The 15204-nt window shown below is 40.4% G+C and overlaps 1 protein-coding gene across 1 annotated transcript in view; it reads left to right on the top strand.

Moving 5' to 3' along the window:
- Positions 1-15204, top strand: part of FOCAD (focadhesin) — a 246965-nt gene that overhangs the window by 171540 nt on the left and 60221 nt on the right. The window contains exons 23-26 of the mRNA XM_040417224.1: positions 4851-4939; positions 7869-7910; positions 8703-8811; positions 10112-10228. Of these exons, the coding sequence (XP_040273158.1) occupies positions 4851-4939; positions 7869-7910; positions 8703-8811; positions 10112-10228 (357 nt within the window). The remainder of the gene's footprint in view (positions 1-4850; positions 4940-7868; positions 7911-8702; positions 8812-10111; positions 10229-15204) is intronic.

Genomic DNA, 15204 nt, shown 5'->3' with positions numbered 1-15204 from the left:
ATTAACTGTAGAAACAAAAACAAAAAAAAGCACAATGTATACAGCAAAATATATGACGTTGGTGACCCTGGAAACTATGCTTATTTGTAAAACCAATATTTGGATACATGGATCAAATTTAGTCACAAATCATAACTCCATCAACAATTGCATTTAAATAATCATCAATTTTATTAGTACTTAAGGAGTTACAAAAATTCTGGCCTCACAAAAATTAAGCACATTTAAAAATATGTATCAGACTTCGGGTGTATGGCAATTACAATTCATACATATAAAGTGCAAGTGCAGAGGTATATTTGGGATAATACAATCAGTGCATACATAAAGTACTGTCCTGTCCACAGTATATGGTCACAGAGTCAGACTACCGACCCTGGATCCAACGGACATTGTCAAGCACATTGCCATACAAGAATATCATACAGTTGGCAAAAAATCTGGCATACTGGCCCAAGTATCTGCCACACCACCGTCAGACTGTGCCCCGACGCGCGTTTCGCCGTCAGCTTGATCCAGGGTCGGTAGTCTGACTCTGTGACCATATACTGTGGACAGGACAGTACTTTATGTATGCACTGATTGTATTATCCCAAATATACTTCTGCACTTGCACTTTATATGTATGAATTGTAATTGCCATACACCCGAAGTCTGATACATATTTTAAAATGTTCTTAATTTTTGTGAGGCCAGAATTTTTGTAACTCCTTAAGTACTAATAAAATTGATAAATATTTAAATGCAATTGTTGATGGAGTTATGATTTGTGACTAAATTTGATCCATGTATCCAAATATTGGTTTCGCTAATAGTGATTTTGGATCACTGATATAGTAAGATAAAGGGAAACAATTGTTGGTTGTTTATGCTTATTTGTAGACTTCTTATCTATAGAAAGTTTACAACAGGTTTTTGGAAACAAAGGCGCAAATACACAATGTCTGTAGCAGAATATACACTGCCAGTGATGCTGGAAAATACCCGTATTGAACTCTTAAAGGGGATACCCCATGATTAATGTAAAAAATGAAAATCAGACATCCTATAGTACATGATAATACCTTTCTAACAAAGCTAGAACCAGCCCTGTACCTCACATGGATCCTGAGATATCCACATTCACTGCTGAAATTGCTGTGCTAGATTATCCTGGTTTAGGAGACGTGTCCTTTCTGCTGCAGTTCTCTCCTTGTAATTGCCACAGCTTCTCACACAACATATGGCTGGTGGCAGTTGAAGATTTAAACTAAGCATGTTCGACCAACTCCGTTACATGGACAAAAAATGAGGGAAAGAACAAACAGTAGGTGGCGCTATACAAATACATTTTATTGAATAACTCAGTGGCTATACCAAATTTTTAATTATATGAATTTGCTAAAATATTTAGATCCAGTTGCTGGTTTAAAAAATGTTGAATATGTCTCGTTATACAACCCCTTTAACTGTAGAAGCTTTGCAACAGGTTTTCAGGGAAAAAATTGGATGGCTCCTGAACATAAACAGTTCTGTCTCTTAAAATGTTGTGCAGTGCAACACAGTTTGTATATACACATATATATACACAGGCACAGACCTACACTAACTCACCCAATCCTGTCCTAGTGCTAAAACCTGTCTTCTATCAAGTAGTTCAATCTAAATAGGTCGTATTTTTCAGACACCCCTCAGGTTTGGTGAACAAAAAATTTGAAAAAATATATTTTCTTCTGATTAAACCTTCTCTGGTAGTTTAATGACATGGAGGGGTCAAGGTTTGGGGTCTTGCGTAGAGGGGGTTATAGTTTTGGTCAGCTCCTTTTAACTTTAGCATGTCATCCGCTCGCCACTGTAACAAACAGAAATGGCCTATCCAAGTAAATATGTCTCCTGTCATTGCTCTGTAGAGTCCTGCCATGCTTGTTCAGATAGATTTATTTTCTTCTTATTTTATTTTATTTTTTTACTCTCCATGATCATGACATTATCCACATACACAGACAGCCGTACAGCATGCACATTATACACAGAAACACAGCTCTGCTACACACCTAACAAACACAGCTCTTCTACACAGCTGACATATACAGTACAGACCAAAAGTTTGGACACACCTTCTCATTCAAAGAGTTTTCTTTATTTTCATGACTATGAAGGCATCAAAACTATGAATTAACACATGTGGAATTATATACATAACAAACAAGTGTGAAACAACTGAAAAGATGTCATATTCTAGGTTCTTCAAAGTAGCCACCTTTTGCTTTGATTACTGCTTTGCACACTCTTGGCATTCTCTTGATGAGCTTCAAGAGGTAGTCCCCTGAAATGGTCTTCCAACAGTCTTGAAGGAGTTCCCAGAGATGCTTAGCACTTGTTGGCCCTTTTGCCTTCACTCTGCGGTCCAGCTCACCCCAAACCATCTCGATTGGGTTCAGGTCCGGTGACTGTGGAGGCCAGGTCATCTGGCGCAGCACCCCATCACTCTCCTTCATGGTCAAATAGCCCTTACTTTCAAAGTTTTCCCAATTTTTCGGCTGACTGACCTTCATTTCTTAAAGTAATGATGGCCACTCGTTTTTCTTTACTTAGCTGCTTTTTTCTTGCCGTAATACAAATTCTAACAGTCTATTCAGTAGGACTATCAGCTGTGTATCCACCTGACTTCTCCTCAACGCCACTGATGGTCCTAACCCCATTTATAAGGCAAGAAATCCCACTTATTAAACCTGACAGGGCACACCTGTGCAGTGAAAACCATTTCAGAGGACTACCTCTTGAAGCTCATCAAGAGAATGCCAAGAGTGTGCAAAGCAGTAATCAAAGCAAAAGGTGGCTACTTTGAAGAACCTAGAATATTACATATTTTCAGTTGTTTCACACTTGTTTGTTATGTATATAATTCCACATGTGTTAATTCATAGTTTTGATGCCTTCAGTGTGAATCTACAATTTTCATAGTCATGAAAATAAACAAAACTCTTTGAATGAGAAGGTGTGTCCAAACTTTTAGTCTGTACTGTATATATATATATATACACATACACACACACACACACACACACAGCTCTGCTGCATACACACCTGACCAAAACAGCGTTGCTACACAGCTGACATATGTGTGTGTGTGTGTGTGTATATATATAACAATATAACAAAATAAGCAAAGACAGGTACCCTCTGCGGTCTTACTAAACCCTCAAACTGATTTTAAAATTGAGAGATTAGTCAACATGTCCTATGGTGTAGGACATGTCTAAGCCCGGGCACCACGCCAAGGTTTCTCAAGTAGCCCGGGACCTAACACTCTCCTAACTGAGCCGTATGGGCAATACCAGGAGCCAGTGGGCAAATTACAGGAGCATGAGGCCGACTCACAAACAGCTCACCAGTTACCTCCAGCATGTAACCATGCTTGCAGTGGGAGGAGTCTGCGAGTCCCACTTAAAACAGTCTTGAGTGGGACTCGCAGACTCCTCCCTCCTCCTACTGCAAGCATGGTTACATGCTGGAGGTAACTGGTGAGTTGTATGTGAGTCGGCCTCATGCTCCTGTAATTTGCCCACTGGCTCCTGGTATTGCCCATACGGCTCATTTAGGAGAGTGTTAGGTCCCGGGCTACTTGAGAAACCTTGGCGTGGTGCCCGGGCTTAGACATGTCCTACACCGTAGGACATGTTGACTAATCTCTCAATTTTAAAATCAGTTTGAGAGTTTAGTAAGACCGCAGAGTGTACCTGTCTTTGCTTATTTTGTTATATTGATTATGACATCCACACAATTGCTACCTTGTGTAGGATGTCTATTGTGGTACTTGTGGTTCGCTGCGGGCATCCTCCACCATATGCATTTTTGCTGGGGATCGCCATCAGCAACGGGCCACAAGTGCAGGATTTGCTCCCCTATATATATGCACGACTGCATGTGGGTTTGAGCACCTCCTGCTAATACCATGCTAGTCTTTTCAGTTTGTGTATATATTTAAATATATATATATATATATATATATATATATACACACATTATTTTCTTTAGATAATATATTTTTTGTTGCTAAAAAGTGTGCCTTATAGATCAAAAAATATGGTATCTTCCCAATCCCCAACAATACTCCCATAAGACTTTAAGCTGGTTGTCTTATGTGTCTAATTGCTGTGTTTGTGACAGATATTTCCAATCACATCAGCCGCTGAGCTCAGAATGGCGTTTCTGCTTGGTACCTTACATATTAGGCTACTTTCACACTAGCGTCGGGGCTCCGCTTGTGAGCTCCGTTTGAAGGGTCTCACAAGCGGCCCCGAACGCATCCGTCCAGCTACCAATGCATTCTGAGTGGATGCGGATCCGCTCAGAATGCATCAGTCTGGCAGCGTTCAGCCTCCGCTCAGCAGGCGGATACCCGTCTGCCGTGCGGAGACAAACGGATCCGTCCAGACTTACAATGTAAGTCAATGGGGACGGATCCGTTTGAGGTTGACACAATATGGCTAAATTTTCAAACAGATCCGTCCCCCATTGACTTTCAATGTAAAGTCTGGACGGATCCGTCTGAACAACTTTCAGACTTAGAAATTTTTCTAAACTATAATGCAGACGGATCTGTTCTGAACGGATCCAAACGTCTGCATTATAGGAGAGGATCCGTCTGTGCAGACATCAGACGGATCCTCTCTGAACGCTAGTCTGAAAGTAGCCTTACCAAAATGTTTGCAATAAAGCCTCAAACAATGTACATCTTTGCTACTTGAGTGTAGGTAGAAAGGAAAGTTGTCCGAGAAGTATGGCTGCTAAACCTGGATCTTAAGTTTTGTTTTCACTGTCAGTTTGTTGGTCTGTTTGGGATCTAAATTTTCCTTTTATATTTGCAGGGCAGACAAGCTGAGCTGGAGATGCAGCTGAAACATGGAAAAGATGACCCACAAGAAATTCAGTATAAGACATTTACAGCTTGGCTATGGTAAAAAAAAAAAAGAAATGGCAAATTACTGTTATTTTATCCACACAAATAATTATCTGACTGCTAAGACATTGAAAATCCAGTTTACTCATATATTTTAAAGGGTATCTGTCGGCACATCTATACCTCTTAAACTGGCTGACCTGTTACGTGTTCGCTTGGCAGCTGAAGGCATCTGTGTTGGTCCCATGTTCATATGTGCCTGCATTGCTGAGAAACATGATGTTTTAATATATGCAAATGAGCCTCTAGGAGCAATGGAAGCGTTGTCATTACACCTGGAGGCTCAGCTCTCTCTACAACTGCCGCACCCACTGCACTTGGGTTGACAAGACCAGGTGTGATGATTTTTACACGGCCTGGTCTTGCCAATTCAAGTGCAGCATGAGCTGCAGTTGCAGAGAGAGCAGAGCCTCTAGGTGTAATGGTAACGCCCCTATTGCTCGTATAGCCTAATTTGCATATGTCAAAACTTAATTTTTCTCAGCAATGGGGGCACATATGAACACAGGACCAACACAGATGTCTTCAGCTGCTACGCACACAGGGCAGCCAGTTTCATAGGTACAAATCTGCTGACAGATCTCCTTTTAAACAGTTGTTCACTTCTAGTACATGGCCCTATCAGGCTTGGATAGAACAAACACAAGAGAGCAGAGAGAGGAAGTGTAACATTTATTAACGCATCTAAAAATACAAAATACACAATAATAGATACAGTATATCCACAATGGAACTCAATTAAAGGGAACCTGTCACATTAAACATGGTGTCTCAGCTGGATGCAGCACGTTATAGAGCAGGAGGAGCTGAGCAGATTGATATATAGTTTTGTGGGAAAAGAATCAGTAAAACCTGTATTTTATTCATTTAAATTCCTGCTCATTCTGGGCTTTGAAGTCAAGGATGCGGTCCTATCAGTGATTGAATCTGAGCACAATAGGCTTATCTACCAAACAGCTCGTAACCCATTTATTTTTATGTCTCATTCTCTGCAAAGTAGCCAATCATTATTATACACATCATACTGCGACAAATCCTTGCCATTCGCTATAAAATGGTTACGGTAATTCTACATGTACATATATTAATTACCTATTACATAATTTTTAATTAAATATATTAGTTATATGAAAAGACTGGAAATAAGTCCTTGTATGGCTTATCTACTACTCTTTAGCCCCCACCAATGAATGCTTGCACAAATTGACATTTTCTGGTATAATCTACGGAATAAAGAGTGATCAAAAATCTCTATGTAAAACTAGTACCAATAAAAACCACAGGTTGTCCCACAGAAAATAAAAAGTTATGACTCTCAAAATATGGCAACACCAAAATTAAGAATTTTTACTGTAAATTTAGTTTCGCTGTAATCATGCTAAGTACTGACCATAAAGAAAAAAAAACAATTCCAGAATTACATTTTATTGTTTGTCACCAAGTGGAATGAAAAGTTATCAAAAAAAATCATATGCATCCCAAAATGGAACCAATGAAAACTATAGCTTGTCCCACATAAAAACAAGTGCCCACACAAATCATGGAAAAATAAAAAAGGTATGGCTTTCAGAATACTGAGACACAAAAATAGATGATTTTTATTAAGTGTAATTATTGTGCAAAAGTAGTAAAACTAGTAATACATTTAGTATTTAATATTTCTAAGTGTGTTGCATTGATGCAGAATAAAGGTAATCCGACAATGCTTAATACATAAAGGCAGCTACCTAAACCTTTGGGAGAAAGCACGATCGGGTAGCAGCATTTCTCAGAGCACTCTGCAGTGTCCACTTCCATCAGCTCTGTTTAGCGTTTCCAACCTGCGGGGTACAAATCCCAATTGCTTTATGTGGTTACGTACTCCACATGCCAAACAGAGCCAATGAAAACCAACAGTACAGAGCGCTCTGAGAAGTGTTGCTGCATGATCATGCCTTCTCCCTGTGGTTTAGGTACTCTTTAATAATGGTTAATCAATAAATTATATGAAAGCCATGACTAAGCGATGGCCCTAGGCGGCTGGGCTTAGGGTAACAGCGGAGTCGGCTGGTGCGCTGCTGTTTCCGTAACTCTCATTGTAGTGAACGGGTGCTACAGAAACAGCGTAACAGAACAAGCTCCCAGAGTTACGGAAGCAGCGTAGATTGTTCTGCTATGCTGTTTGCTTAGCTCTCATTCACTGCAAAGGGAATTACAGAAATGGTGAAGGGTCGCCTGTTTGGCTCTTGGAAAACGGCGCGATGGGACAACCCCCTTAAGGTTGTATACCAGAATGTTTCCATTTAGTGACAGCAGAGATCTGGAAATTCTACAGGAAAGCCTGTTTACAAAATGTTTGAATTGTTCAGTATATTTTGATTAAAGGGCTTCTGTCACCCACAAAACCCTTCTTTTTTTTTTTTGGGCTTGTTAAAATCCCTTTATAACTACTATTCCCTATATAGGGATCTTACCTTTGTCTGTGGCTTCTTTTCCTTAAAAAACTATCTTTTAAAATATGCAAATCGCTTCACAACCAGCAAGTAGGGAGTCTACTTGCTGGTAGCCGCCGCAAAAAACCGCCCCCCTCCTCCTGTTGATTGACAGGGCCAGCGATCGCTCTCCTCCTCCGGCTGGCCCTGTCATCATTTCAAATCTCGCGCCTGTCTTCAATCGGCGCAGGCGCTCTCAGAGAAGGAGGCTCGCCTCCTCAGCACTCCCTCAGTGCGCCTGCGCCGATGACGTCTCCTCTTTAAGCTTTCATTAGGATTGGACCACCTACTTTGACAACATTGAGTATGAGATGAATGGTAGGGGGTTTGAACAAGCCAGTGCTAGTATAAGCTATGTGGATAATGAATGGTAATGAGCTCTGCTTCAGTGTCGGCAAAGTATAATAGATTCAGTACCAGCAGTAAGTGGTCTGTCTGTCCTTTGCATATTACAGGGTGAGAGATGCTCTTACTGAAGTCATCCGGTCTGCAGTCAAGTAAGCTGTAACAAATTATTATTTCATGCATATGTTTCAATTAAACTATATGACACAGATCTAAGAACCTCACCTACATGTTGTCACCCATTCTCCTGGTGTATTATCTTCTACTGTTTTTTGTATGTCCACCATTTTACATGTCCTGGAATATCCAGCAAGTCATCCATCCATGTACGAAGGACCTCATTAGTTTGGCCAGTGTTGTCTGTTAAAGGGATTGTCTCCTTCAGCAAATGGCATTCATCATGTACAGAAAGTTACTACAAGGCACTTACTAATGTATTGTGATTATCCATTTTGCCTCCTTTGCTGGCTGGATTCATTTTCCCATCACATTATGCACTGCTCGTTTCCAGTGGTTACAGCCACCACTGCAGCGCAGATACATGGTGGCTGGTACAGGAGCTGCAAGCATGCATGCCTATGTGCGCTCCTATGGTCTGAGCCACCAGAGAGACAACTTTTTCCTGTAGTGTGCAAGCACGGCCACCACTGCTGGATTGCAGGGTGGTCTGTAACCATGGAAACGAGCCATGTATAATGTGATGGAAAAATGAATCCAGCCAGCAAAGGAGGCAATATGGGCAATCACAATACAATACATGCTATTTGCTGAAGTGAGACAACCCCTTTAATTGGGCTTTTGATTTTTATATATATATAATATATATATGCCAAAGTAGAGCCAAGAAAAGTGGTTGTTCCTAAAGAGTATGCAATAAAGTCCTGTGTGATTAGATAGACAGAAGCTGGTCATTTATCTTACCACTGCTTTACCTCTTTTTGCAGAGATAGCCCCGTGGTGAAGGGGAATGCTCTCTTGGCACTTACCGGATTAGCAGTTGCCGTATCTAAATATGAAAGCAGTCTTCCTTCAGAAACTGAAGGTGCCCCAGAAGTACGTCTGATTCCTATGATTATGTTTATTTCTTACTCCTCAAAAGGAATCTGTCACCTGCTTTTACTGTATAAAAATGGTGGCAATGCTATGTAGTACTGTGTAACATGATTAAAACTATATCTACATCTGGGTTAGAGAACTTTAAAAACTCCAGAAAAGAACTTTGTTTGGTATGCAGATTAGGTTAATGTGCCCAGCAGGGCACCACCTCTCCCCCAGAGGCCCAGACCGCACCTTTAGGCCTTATTCACACGTCCGTTGTTTCTTTTCTGATCTGTTCCGTTTTTTGCAGAACAGATCTGGACCCATTCATTTTCAATGGGTCCTGAAAAAAATAGGACAGCTCAATGTCTGATTTTTTTTCAGGACCCATTGAAAATGAATGGGTCCAGATCTGTTCCGCAAAAAACGGAACAGATCAGGAAAGAAACAACGGACGTGTGAATGCACCCTTACTTGTTCCCAGAGTTTAAGACCGCCCCTTTACTTCTTCCCAGAGTTTAAGACCACCACTTTACTTCTTCCCAGAGTTTAAGACCGCCCCTTTACTTCTTCCCAGAGTTTAAGACCGCCCCTTTACTTCTTCCCAGAGTTTAAGACCGCCCCTTCACTTTTTCTCAGTACCTCTCCTTCTCGTCCGCCCCCTCCTCTGCGACGTCACATACTTCTTTTGAACACTACCCGCATCGTTAGCGTTTGTTTCGGCCGAATCTCACGCAAGCTTAGAGACTTCTCTTCTATGGGCATCATATTTGTATCATGGGCGCACTACTTATAGTGAGTCCATCCCCACTGCAGGGAAGTGTCTGCGCTTGCACAAGATTTTACCGGGCAGTCTTGGACTCTGGGGACAAGTGAAGGGGCAGCCTTGGGCTCTGGAAACAAGTGAAGGGGCGGTCGTGCTTGGGCACTTAGAGGGGCAGTCTTGGGCTCAGGGGACAAGAAAAGGGTGGTGCAAAAATAGGACTTAGGGGTCCTATTTTTGTGGTCAGCGGAGATCCTAGAGGGGAAACCAACAGAGATTAGATGTCTATCAACTATGCTGTAGATAGGGGAAAATGCCCGTTGTGGCACAACCACTTTAAGGAAGATATGGATTTTAGTTTCTCTGTTTAAAATAAAATATTTTAGGACATGGTCTTTATCTTTCGTACATCCATAATACTTTCAGTAGAGCACTGGGAATGTTTTCTGCACAGGCCAATAATTTCATTAAACATAGTCAGTGATTTATTCTTTCATATTTATTTGTTATATACATTAACTCTTTTGGATCTTTGTGATTACTTTCCTGCAGATTGGACATGATATATTGCCCACCAACGCATGGCTTGGTATGGTGGTTGATACCCTGCTGAGTATTATCAACAGTCATTACCATCCCAAGGGCAGAATCTTTCCTTGGTTCCAACATGTAAGTTTGTTGTAAATGTTTGTCTGTTACATTGAACTTTGAGTTAGTGTTCTTTTTGACTGTAAAGGCAATCTGTCACCACATACCTCCATATTAATTCAAGTGCAATGTCAGATGTGCTCAGATCTTCTGATTCAGAGTTTCCCCTATCCCGGTGGGTGCCTTCATAATCCGTGATTTTGTCATTTTGTGATTTTTGCACCAAAAGTCTCATTCCGTATCTCAGCCAGCCATGCCTCACAGTTTTGAGTGACAGGCCCAGGCAGGGAAAATTTGATCTCGCCTGGCCATGTGTTCTCACACATGCGTTGGCGCTTCAGGGATCCGCGCATGCGCAGTACATCTTTGATGCTTGCCAGGTCGGAAGTCGTCTGTACTATGCAGCACTGGCAAGCATCATCTGAATCAGATCTTTTAATTTTTGGCAACTGATCTTGGCCTTAATTTGTATGGGGAAGTTTTGCCACATTTCTGATGGAAAAATAGGTCAACAAATGTAATGTAAGCAAAATACAGTGAAGAGCACTCCTAATTCTGCTTTATAACGCTCACGTAGTGGAACCAAATTCTTGAAAAAATTAAAATATAAAGATTTGATCCAGAATTAAGGCTAGGACTTAATGGCAAAATGTGTTGCATGACATTTATGGCACGCAACATTTTTCATAATGGTAGCCAATGGTGTCGCACTGCGACACGACAGTAACATAAAAATCTGAGGAGTAAGAAATAACATAAAAATCTAAATCATCCAAATGAAATTAGTCATAAATGAGTCCTTATCAGACTGGAACGGATTACATGGAGTCCAGGAGAAATGGGACTACTTAAAAGGTGCATTATTGAAGGCAACAGAAAATTGCATTAGACTTGTCAGTAAAAGCAAAAAAAGGAGGAGACCAATGTGGTACTCAGCAGAAGTGGCCCAAATCATTAAAAATAAAAAGCTAGCATTTTGTAATTATAAAAAAAACCCAGAGCAATGAAGATAAGGAAATCTACAAGATTAGGCAGAGAGAGGCCAAGCAAGTTATAAGAACTTCTAAAGCGCAGGCAGAAGAAAAACTAGATCAGTCTATGAAAAAAGGGGATAAGACATTCTTCAGATATATAAATGAAAAAAGGAAATTAAAACAAGGAATAACTAAATTAAAAACAAAGAACGGAAGGTATGTAGAAGAGAATAAAGGGCTAGCCGACTGCCTTAATGAATACTTCTGTTCAGTTTTTACAAAAGAAAAAGGAGAAGGACCTCCACTAGAAAGAATGACTATTAAATCGTTTGATGCATGTATCTTTACAGAGGAAGATGTTCTAAGTTTGCTGTCTAAGGTGAAGACAGATAAGTCACAGGGGCCTGATGAGATACACCCAAAATTATTAAAAGAGCTTAGTGGTGAGCTGGCAAAACCGTTAACAGATTTATTTAACCAATCATTAGTAACAGGAGTCGTCCCGGAAGATTGGAAATTGGCAAATGTCGTGCCCATTCACAAGAAAGGTAGTAGGGAGGAATCGAGCAACTATAGACCAGTGAGTCTGACATCAATAGTAGGCAAATTAATGGAAACCCTATTAAAGGATAGGATTGTGGAACATCTAAAATCCCATGGATTGCAAGATGAAAAACAACATGGGTTTACTTCAGGGAGATCATGTCAAACAAATCTTATAGATTTTTTTGACTGGGTGAATAAAATAATAGACGGTGGAGGTGCAGTAGACATCGCATATCTAGATTTTAGTAAGGCTTTTGACACTGTCCCACATAGAAGACTTATCAATAAACTGCAGTCATTGAGCATGGACTCCCATATTGTTGAGTGGATTAGGCAGTGGCTGAGTGACAGACAACAGAGGGTTGTAGTCAATGGAGAACATTTAAAACAAGGTAGTGTTACCAGTGGGGTTCCACAGGGATCTGTGCTGGGACCGATTTTGTTTAATATCTTCATAAGTGATAATGCAAAAGGCATCGCTGGTAAGGTTTGTCTTTTTGCTGATGACACAAAGATATGTAACAGGGTTGATGTTCCTGGAGGGAAACGCCAAATGGAAAAGGATTTAGGAAAACTAGAAGAATGGTCAGAACTCTGGAAACTGAAATTTAATGTGGATAAGTGCAAGATAATGCACCTGGGGCGTAAAAACCCAAGGGCAGAATATAGAATATTTGACACAGTCCTGACCTCAGTATCTGAGGAAAGGGATTTAGGATTAATTATTTCAGAAGACTTAAAGGTGGGAAGACAATGTAATAGAGCAGCACGAAATGCCAGCAGAATGCTTGGATGTATAGGGAGAGGTATAAGCAGTAGAAAGAGTGAAGTGCTTATGCCGCTGTACAGAACACTGGTGAGACCTCACTTGGAGTATTGTGCGCAGTACTGGAGGCCATATCTCCAGAAGGATATAGATACTCTAGAGAGAGTTCAGAGAAGAGCTACTAAATTAGTACATGGATTGCAGGATAAAACTTACCAGGAAAGGTTAAAGGACCTTAATATGTATAGCTTGGAAGAAAGAAGAGACAGAGGGGATATGATAGAAACTTTTAAATACATAAAGGGAATCAACTCGGTAAAGGAAGAGAGCATATTTAAAAGAAGAAAAACTACCACAAGAGGACACAGTTTTAAATTAGAGGGGCAAAGGTTTAAAAGTAATATAAGGAAGTATTACTTTACTGAGAGAGTAGTGGATGCATGGAATAGCCTTCCTGCAGAAGTGGTAGCTGCAAATACAGTGAAGGGGTTTAAGCATGCATGGGATAGGCATAAGGCCATCCTTTATATAAGATAGGGCCGGGGGCTATCCATAGTATTCAGTATATTGGGCAGACTAGATGGGCCAAATGGTTCTTATCTGCCGACACATTCTATGTTTCTATGTTTCTATTACAAAAATAAAAAAGTCGTGCAACACGTCGCCATAGCCTGAAGGGTTGCTCCATTCTGAGAATTTATCCCATATCCACCAATCATAAGAATGTGGTGACGGGGTGTGTGCTGCCGCTCCCTTTAACTCTATGGGACTGCCGGAGATAGCCGAGTACTATACCCTTCTTCTCTTTGTCAGTTCCATATAAGTGAATGGAGAGGCAGTGCACGTGCATGACCGCTACTCCATTCTCTCCAGGGCATTCCAATAGAGGTGAATAATGCAAGTACATAACAGTTACATGTATAAACAGCTATGTGTGTATAGCTGCATTTCTTATTTTTTTATCTGGTTATGGTTACCCTTCTGAAATGATATGAAAATGTAAACACATTTACCGGTAGTTTCCTTTTACAAAAACGATGGTATTAAAGGCTTTTTGTTGCCTTCCATTTTGTTAGGCATCAATTATGGTCTAGAAATTCACATTATACCTATAATGCCTAAGTTGATGCCCTGCCAAGTTTTGAAGTTTGGTGTGTAGTAAATGAGCTGGCAGCTTTCCATCGGGTCCTGGTGGGAGAACGTAGCAGCAGATGGCTTCTTTCCTATAGGGGGTTAATTCACTTTAATGAACAATACCAAGACATAAATAACGAGGAAGACAAGTCCCAGGATACTTTGCTTTAGATGCATCAAAACACAAAGCACCAAGAGGTTTAGATTCCATGCAGTCAGATAGCATATTTATTCCTGTGTTACACTCAGGCCCTCTATAGCCTTCAACACATTTCTTTGCAGTAAAGTAACCAGAAGCTTGCATTCTGTATACATCTTTTTATCTATGTGCATGGTAAAAATACTGGATTGCCATGTCCTTCAGTATTCTCATGTAAATGGGTCTTATAAATGTGTGTGCAGGAAGACTTCAAATATTCTAGGTTCTACAGAACTTGGCCCCATGTAGTCTGTGATGGTATACAGTTGTCTCTTTCTTTGAGGACTGTTGCAAATGGTTGGAAACTTAATATGAATAGAGTGTAGTTCTTCCGAGATAGTTTAACCCTTAGGATACCGGAGGTTTTTTTTCATTTTTTCATTTTAATTTTTCTATCCCATCTTCCTTGAGCCATAACTTTTTTATTTTTCTGTTCACATAGCTGTTTGAGGGCTTATTTTTTGCGGGACAAGTTGTACTTTCTAATGCCACCATTTAACATGGCATACAATGTAACGGGAAGCGGGGGAGAAATTCCAAATGAGGTGGAATTGGGGAAAAAAACAAACAATTCCTCCACCGTTTTACGGGTTTTGATCCTACGGTCTTCCCTTTGCAGCAAAACTGACCCACGCCCTTCATTATCTGTGTCAGTACGATTGCAACGATACCACATTTGGATAGGTTTTTTATGTCTAAATAGTGTAAAAATAAATAAAAACTTTGAAGATTTTTTTTTTTTTTCATCACCATATTCTGACCCCCATAACTTTTTTTATAGTTACATCTACTGAGCTGTGTGGGGGCTAATTTTATTTTCAGGACAATCTGTAGTTTTTATTGATACCATTTTGAAGTGTGTTTTGACTTTTTGATCACATTTTATTACATTTTGGGTAAGAGAAGCGATCAAAAAATGGCAAATCGCCATTTTGACCCTTTTTCCCCTTACACCATTCGCTGTATTGGAAAAATATTTTTATATTTTAATAGTATGGGCGTTTTCACACGCGGTGATGCCCATGATGTTTATATTTTTTATTTATGTATTTATTTTTTTATTTAACGGAAAGGGGGAGTGATTAAAATTTTACCCGTTTGGAATCGCAAATCGAGTCTCTAAACGGGCAAGTTGCAACACTGAGAGGCATTGACAATTTGCAAAAGAGTTTGCTTCTCACCGAGCAAGCACTCTTTGGGGTAGATGAGGGGGAGGGTGACAGAGAGGAGGCTGAGGAAAGTGAGGTAGCTAGCTGGGTAATAGTTAGAAAGCGGGGTAGAGGGAAGAGTGCCAGGGAGGCTAGCCCTGATCTGACACACCCCAACAAGTTTGCACGTTTGGCAGATGAGGGGGATGTCAGTCCAGGGATGGCACTGC

This window comes from Bufo bufo, chromosome 2 (assembly GCF_905171765.1).
Source record: "Bufo bufo chromosome 2, aBufBuf1.1, whole genome shotgun sequence".
NCBI lineage: Eukaryota > Metazoa > Chordata > Amphibia > Anura > Bufonidae > Bufo > Bufo bufo.
The sequence above is the reverse complement of the archived record's forward strand: the minus strand, read 5'-3'. Positions and strand labels throughout refer to the sequence as shown.